Source organism: Saccopteryx bilineata, chromosome 10, assembly GCF_036850765.1.
Source record: "Saccopteryx bilineata isolate mSacBil1 chromosome 10, mSacBil1_pri_phased_curated, whole genome shotgun sequence".
Lineage (NCBI taxonomy): Eukaryota > Metazoa > Chordata > Mammalia > Chiroptera > Emballonuridae > Saccopteryx > Saccopteryx bilineata.
This window is the reverse complement of record NC_089499.1, coordinates 74,306,345-74,314,480: the sequence shown is the minus strand read 5'-3', so window position 1 is coordinate 74,314,480 and position 8,136 is coordinate 74,306,345. Positions and strand designations below refer to the sequence as shown.

General features: G+C 42.5%; 1 protein-coding gene across 1 annotated transcript in view; it reads right to left on the bottom strand.

The window, feature by feature from the left end:
• Window positions 1–8,136, bottom strand: part of ADAMTS9 (ADAM metallopeptidase with thrombospondin type 1 motif 9) — a 175,809-nt gene that overhangs the window by 73,295 nt on the left and 94,378 nt on the right. The window contains exons 27-28 of the mRNA XM_066244506.1: window positions 5,759–5,920; window positions 1,962–2,138 (exon numbers count right to left, since the gene is read on the bottom strand). Coding sequence (XP_066100603.1) covers window positions 1,962–2,138; window positions 5,759–5,920 — 339 coding nt within the window. The remainder of the gene's footprint in view (window positions 1–1,961; window positions 2,139–5,758; window positions 5,921–8,136) is intronic.

Genomic DNA, 8,136 nt, shown 5'->3' with positions numbered 1-8,136 from the left:
CCACCAGGGGCGACGCTCTGCCCACCAGGGGGCGATGCTCTGCCCATCCTGGGCGTTGCCATGTTGCGACCAGAGCCACTCTAGCGCCTGAGGCAGAGGCCACAGAGCCATTCCCAGCGCCCGGGCTATCTTTGCTCCAATGGAGCCTTGGCTGCGGGAGGGGAAGAGAGAGACAGAGAGGAAAGCGCGGCAGAGGGGTGGAGAAGCAAATGGGCGCTTCTCCTGTGTGCCCTGGCCGGGAATCGAACCCGGGTCCTCCGCACGCTAGGCCGACGCTCTACCGCTGAGCCAACCGGCCAGGGCCAAGCCCAGGGTTTTGAACCAGCAACCTCAACATTTCAGGTTGACGCTTTATCCACTGCGCCACCACAGGTCAGGCCTTGAGTTGTATTTAGAAAGTGTTCAAGGAAGAGAATGCTACGGAAACTAATATATATTGCATATGACACATATACGACACAATATATAATATATATTATTGTGTTGTATTATGTCATAAACATACACACACACCCTCTGAGAGTTAGGAGGTATTTTCTGGTCAAATTCAAGAAACACAACTTTTTAGAGAGCTAGTGGACTTTTTGTAACATAACTTTGCTGTGGTGTTGCAATTGGCTAAGTGAACAGGGTGAGAATATACGGGGCCCACGAGGGAGAGTTTCATGAAGCATGTAAGATGTACTAGGTGACTGAGGGAAGTTAAGAATGTCAGAGGATGCTTCTGTCATTCTAAGGTTAGTTCTGACCTTCTCCCAAGCATTCACTGTGGAAGGGTACCAGCGCCACAAACAAGATGCTTCAGGGAAACGATCCATCTGACCCTGGCGTTTCTCAAGCTCTTGAATAAAAATCCTTAGAGCCCAGTTAAATATTACCAGTTGAGATGCTACTCTAAATTCCTCTAGATTTCAACCTAATACAAAGCACACTGGATCTCTAGCTAGTGTTCACCAGCAGACACAGCCTCAGACACTGGAACCCTTGACTGTCAGAAGCGTCAACAGGTATCAGCCATGTCACACCAGTTAATCTGCTCTTTGGCTGGTCCTAAGAATGGTTAAGACTTTTCTTATAACCATATAAAAAAAAACTTCTAGATATGACTTAATATAATTTTAGCTGCAGCGCAGTTAATGTATTTACAGGAGCATTTAGGATATTTATATGAAATAGGCCTAATGACGCCACAAGTTATGGCACAACTTAGCCAAAGTACTTTTTGACACGGCTGATCCTCCTGTTTGCCAATAGCTGCCCCAGCATTTGCATAATGTTTAGAATGACAAATCTGTCTCATGATATCAGCTAAACAGAGAGCAAAGGAAGCCTAGGACTAGAGCAAACAATGGTCTCAACTGGGCTTCATGTCTGTGTGGAAGAAAACATTTCAGACACAGTGAAAAGCAACAGGTCACTGTGTCCACTGTCAGCCTTTCGCATTTTCCAAATGATTTCAGTCTGTTTTATGGGTACAACATTTGCATGACCGTGTTCAGAGGTGTACCTGAGTCACACAGTAGCAAATTACAGTCACTGGAGAAAATATTGCTCTGGCCTCAATAAACAGGTTATCTTTCCCAAAGTCAAAACAATCATAGCTTAGAAAAGGTAAGAATGCCTGTTGTTGAGTTGTCTGCTTAAATCACCTTGGACCTTAATGACTACATTAAGTTATTTAGTTTCTTTAAAAAAATCCAAATATATATAGTCTAGTTCTTTTAAGAAAGGAAGCTACTTCTTGGTATTGGCACCAGGCCTGTAGAGGCACATACAGTCTGTAGTCACTTTGGCAATATCATAAAAAGTTATTTTTTGAAGAAAATAATAGACTTTATCGCACAGTTTCAGGGATGCTCTTGTGACAATGATGTGTTGCAGAGGAATGTCCCGGAATACCACAGAACTGGGTATGTTAGTTAGATAGTTTGGCTAACGAACATGAATAGTTAGGGCCGTACCGAGCTCCACGGGCCAGCGCTCCACGCCGTGTCGAGAGGACAAGCATGTGTGTTACACTGCTCACGATCGGGAGGTCTATCAAGAACTTCACAGCTCAGATCTGGAAACCGCTCACCGCTGGGTCGCTGACAGACCACCAGTCTTGTTCTCAAGCCTCTACCACACGGCTTAGAACACTGTGGAGAGCAAAAGGAAGGCTGCAGTGACTTTGTCTGAACAGTCAATGGCAAATTTTCTTTTCTCATAAGAAATATTTCTCAGTCAAACTCTATTATGGCACAGGGCAAGGTAACTCTCTAGACCAAGTAGCTTTCAACCATTTACACTTGGGGAGCAGTGAAAATGGAATTATTTTGAGGTACAGTAAGGCAGAAATCTCCCTGAGCATAAGTGAATTTGACTCAAATCATTCGGTCTATAATCTTCATACAACAACAGAGTAGTTAACTCCTTCACAGAGCAGCACTAAATTTCTGGCAAACCATTCCATAAACCTGCAGTTGAAAAACACTGCTCTAGACAGAACCACGCTGAATTACCCAAAGCAATTATCTACAACAGACTGGTACTCTCTACTTGAGTAGTGGGCATTGTTTACCCAGAGCTTCCCCTTCCCTACCCTAAGGGCTCTAATATACATGATCTCATCAAGAGGAGAGAATAGGTCCTGGCCAGTTGGCTCAGTGGTAGAGCATTGGCCCGGTGTGTGGAAGTCCCGGGTTCGATTCCCCGTCAGGGCACACAGGAGAAGCGCCCATCTGCTTCTCCACCCCTCCCCCTCTCCTTCATCTCTGTCTCTTTCTTCCCCTCTCGCAGCCGAGGCTCCATTGGAGTAAAGTTGGTCTGGGTGCTGGGGATGGCTCTGTGGCCTCTGCCCCAGGCACTAGAATGGCTCTGGCCTCAAGGGAGCAACTCCCCAGACGAGCAGAGCATCGCCCCCTGGTGGGCATGCCGGGTGGATCCTGGTCGGGTGCATGTGGGAGTCTGTCTGCCTCCCCACTTCTAACTTTGGAAAAATAAAAAAATAAAAAAAAGAGGAGAGAATAATTATTTGCCTTATTTTATATTTGGGGTAACTAAGTTTAAAGGAGGTGAATTAACTTGATCAAGGTCAACTTAATAGCCAGTGTTTAGGATAAGATTACAGTACACACAGAGGTGGATTAAGGTCGGTTGAGGCTCTGGGCACAGAAAAAAATATTAGGCCCCTTATCATTAGAAAAAAGTGTAAAGTTGAGGTTTGCAGGGCCCTTCAGAAGTCGGGGCCCAGGACGTGTGCCTGATGTGCCTGCTGTTAAATATCTGCCTCTGAGTATACAAAATCAAATATTCAAAAACCACCAATACCACATAAAGGAAATAATGACTTAGCCAGATTTATTTCCTGGCAACTTCTAAGAAGCCGTCACCAGCCTTTGGCTATTCTGCAACTCCAATCTCCATAGACCTTTATGATGTCAAAATACTTTATGTTATCTTCAAATCTTAGAATAACTATGACTTTCCCCAAGGATGAATAACAGTGTGATGGGAATGCTGGATCAAGTTCTGACTTCTGGCTAGACCCAAACTTCTGAGGCAGGAACAAGCTGTATTTCTTGGACAGAACTGCTGTGCTCACATCCAGGAACACTGACATTCTGTTTTCCCACTGTGGTCAAGGCCAGATCTCCCACAGAATTTGGAATATCTGGTCCATGCTGACAGCAAGCATCCCAATGAAAGCATGGACTCTCTTGGCTTCAATCCAGTTACAGAAGCTTAATCATGGGTCCCAGGGGACAAAACTTTTTGAGGAGTTTTAGGAAAACCGTAACACACAACTATCAAAGCCTGACTCCTCCTTTCTGCTTTTCAGCCAAACCCTCCAGAATGACGTACTGTCAAGAAAAGTCAACAGAAATCTGTTATGACTGCCTAGGACTACTGGGTTACGTGTATGCAACCATGAAATGTGGATACATGACTTCAGTGAGCCAGGAGTGTGTGCTAATGTGCCCATCCATCTCATCTGTTTTTCCCCCTTTTCGGCACTGGGGTCTCCAAGATGTTAATCCTCATGTTTTATTTTATAAATTTTAAAGTCAAAACAGAAAAACTCAAGAAGCTTTAAATATGTGATCTCCCTGTAAATTCAAGAGTAGAGAGATATATTTTTGATTAATTAAACACAAAACAATAAGAACAATGAGTATATAAGCCCAACATGTTATAGTGGCTCAAAAGCCTATTTAAAAATGATAGTAATACTAATGATAACAAATAATAATGATTTTTATCAAAGCAGTTAACTTTGAAGACTTTGTGTTAGGCCTTTGACATGCATTATCTCATGAATACTATGAAGTTGATGCCATTATCATCCCCATCTATAGAAGAGGATATAGATGTTTGGCAGTTACATTATTCAGCAAGGCCATATGGCTTATAAGAGTCAAGGATGAAAATGGTACCCAATTTTCTCTGGTCTAAATACTTTATTGCTCTTCATCAGTCATAGCAGGCAACTCTTTAAAAGGTCTAAAAGGTAACAGCTGGAGAATTTTATTATTTGAGAATATACAACTGATTATTCACTTCTATGTTTAAAATGAGTTATTATGATGGGAAAAATAGCACTTATTCATTCTGGTTTCACCAGGGCTTTGAATAATGGGAGACATTACTCCATGATAATAAGAGTGTGTCACAAACACCTCAAAACTAGGAAGGAGATGGCAAAATTTCTATGAACTAATTTAACCATATTTTCAATCACTTTAAAGGCTTTGCTTTTTTTTTCTTTTTTTTTTTATAATATATATATTTTTTAATGGGGTGACATCAATAAATCAGGATACATATATTCAATATATTCAAAGATAACAAGTCCAGGTTATCTTGTCGTTCAATTATGTTGCATACCCATCACCCAAAGTCAGATTGTCCTCTGTCACCTTCTATCTTGTTTTCTTTGTGCCCCTCCCCCTCCCCCTTTCCCTCTCCCATTCCTCCCTCCCCCCCCCCCCACCACACTCTTATCAATGTCTCTTAGTTTCACTTTTATGTCCCACCTACGTATGGAATAATGCAGTTCCTGTTTTTTTCTGATTTGCTTTTTAACTAGCAGAGTTTAAACAATTTAAATCAGCATTTATCTGCATTCTTTCCTAATTTTCCTCTCCTATGTAATCAAGCTGCCTACAATTGGTCGTAAATGCACTTTTAAAGTAGTCTAGCATTAGCCCTGGCCGGTTGGCTCAGCGGTAGAGCGTCGGCCTAGCGTGCGGAGGACCCGGGTTCGATTCCCGGCCAGGGCACATAGGAGAAGCGCCCATTTGCTTCTCCACCCCTCCGCCGCGCTTTCCTCTCTGTCTCTCTCTTCCCCTCCCGCAGCCAAGGCTCCATTGGAGCAAAGATGGCCCGGGCACTGGGCATGGCTCTGTGGCCTCTGCCTCAGGCGCTAGAGTGGCTCTGGTCGCAATATGGCGACGCCCAGGATGGGCAGTGCATCGCCCCCTGGGGGGCAGAGCACCGCCCCTGGTGGGCGTGCCGGGTGGATGCCGGTCGGGCGCATGCGGGAGTCTGTCTGACTGTCTCTCCCTGTTTCCAGCTTCAGAAAAATGAAAAAAAAAAAAAAAAAAAAAAAGTAGTCTAGCATTAAACCAGGTCTTCTAGTTAACCACAAATTAAAAAGCTTTAACTGGGACTAATTCTTCTTCCAATAAACTATTGAACAATAAATAAACTAATTACAGTAACAAAATTACTGTGTGTTTTTCCCAAAGGATATATGAAATGGACTCTGAAGCCTCACCTCTCCCCAGTTACCATGAGCCCACTGAGGACAAAGGCCAGACTCGCAGGCTCTCTGCTCGTCGGGTTTGATTCTCTCCACACAGTCGCTTGCGGTGAAGCCGTTCTCATCCTGACAGACGACGACACGCCGCTGGGACCCGCCGGCACAGGTGCTAGAACACTGAACACACCAGACATCAGCCAACAGGCTAGCCCGACCTCCACATCCATTTAAGGATTACAAAACAGCTGATTGGATGGTCATAGGCAAATGTGACAGAAATCATCCACAAAAGACAGAAGGCAATTGTGAGAACTTCCCTTCTATGGAGTTGCTTAATGTCCAAGACTTACAATAAATGCCTGGGAGGGCAGAAACATGGCTTCTCTTTTGCACACTTTAGGCCTTGAGTAAGTGTTCAATAAATGTCTGAGTGATAATGTGTTGTGATTTCCAAAGCAGCCCTGCTTATGGTCCTCATTTGCCTTTTCTGCATATGTGAGGTACACAGGTGTTGACTGACACCAGAGTCTACTGAGAAATTCTTTTTTTAAAAAAAACTCTAAGTGCTTACTTAGAACCAACATGTGATTCCCGTTTCCCTTTCAACAGAGAGGTCAAATTATAAGCTTAAGGAATAGCCAGTTGTTGAAATTAAGCTTTCATATTAACTCATTCATGTACACAGAATGTCCACTTAGACATCATTATCTCACAGGTAATGCTCTTGTTTCTCTCCTTCATAATGGGGTCTACTTTAGTGGCAAATAGTAGCAAGATTTCTTTTCTTTCTTTCTTTTCTTCTTTTCTTTCTCTCTTTCTTTCTCTCTCTCTCTCTCTTTTTCCTTCTTTCCCTCCCTCTTTCTTTCTTTCTTTCTTTCTTTCTTTCTTTCTTTCTTTCTTTCTTTCTTTCTTTCTTTCTTTCTTTCTTTCTTTCTTTCCCAATGAACTCCATATGTACAAACTTCTCTTCAGATGGACATTCGGTCTAGCACTCCCTCTCATGATTCTCATAGAATTATGCTTGCATTTCAGCTAATTTCCCACACAAGTTTCTCATAGCTCTTTTATTTATCTACATCTTGAGTGTTTTTTTCTTTCCATAACTTCTTTATCTTTTTTTTGTATTTTTCCAAAGCCAGAAACGGGGAGGCAGTCAGACAGACTCCCGCATGCGCCTGACCGGGATCCACCCAGCATGCCCACCAGGAAGCGATGCTCTGCCCATCTGGGGCGTCGCTCTGTTGCAACCAGAGCCACTCTAGCGCCTGAGGCAGAGGCCACAGAGCCAACCTCAGCGCCCGGACCAACTTTGTTCCAATGGAACCTTGGCTGCGGGAGGGGAAGAGAGAGACAGAGAGGAAGGAGAAGGGGAGGGCCATCCTCAGCACCCGGGCCAACTTTGCTCCAATGGAGCCTTAGCTGCAGGAGGGGAAGAGAGAGACAGAGAGGAAGGAGAGGGGGAGGGGTGGAGAAGCAGATGGTGCTTCTCCTGTGTGCCCTGGCTGGGAATGGAACCCAGGACTCCTGCACGCCAGGCCAACACTCTACCACTGTGTCAACTGGCCAGGGTCAATTTCCTTATCTTTTGAAACCCAGTGTGTTTGCTAGTATCCTTCACTCTGACACTTAACAGTTTACCTATAAAATAACCACCAAGTCCTCAAAGCAACTCAATTCCCAAGAGTTATCATCTCAAAATGCATTTGCAACAATGTTTTGAGTTCCGGGTTCTGATGGCTGATTTGTGCTTTCACTCTAACTTTAGCTCATACCTTTGTTATTTCAAAATACCTGCAAATGCTGCTTCTTGCTGGTCAGCTTCTTCCATATAATGATGTAAATATATTTTCCTTATTTCATTGGACCTTAGTTCAATTTCCCTACATATAGCTTGTCAAATTATGACAGATATAAAAATATATTGTGTTTAATTTAAAAATATGCATAGAACAAGAAAATAAATTTATGAATTCTGATAAACTATTTAGGTAATTTTTGATTTAAAAATATAGACCAAGAAAACAAGATTTATGAATTTTGCCTAACAAAATATTTAGATAATTTTTCACTTAGGTAAATGATTTATGAACTCTGAGAAAAATTTTAGTTGATTTTTTCCTTAAAAATGTAGACCAAAAAAATAGACTTATGAATTCCATCTGAGAAAATAGGTAATTCTTGATTTAGGTAAATTTAGAATGTTTTAAAATATTCTACCTCTATTCTCAGATGGTTCTGGTATACTTACTCTAACCTAGAAAATAGTTGTCTTCTACTTTTGAAACAGCTTAGTTCACAAAAAACACACAAAGAACTATTCCTTTAATTGGCTTTATTTGGGAATCAGAATTTAAAATGTTTAGAAGGACCTTCCATATTATAAGTAGACTTGG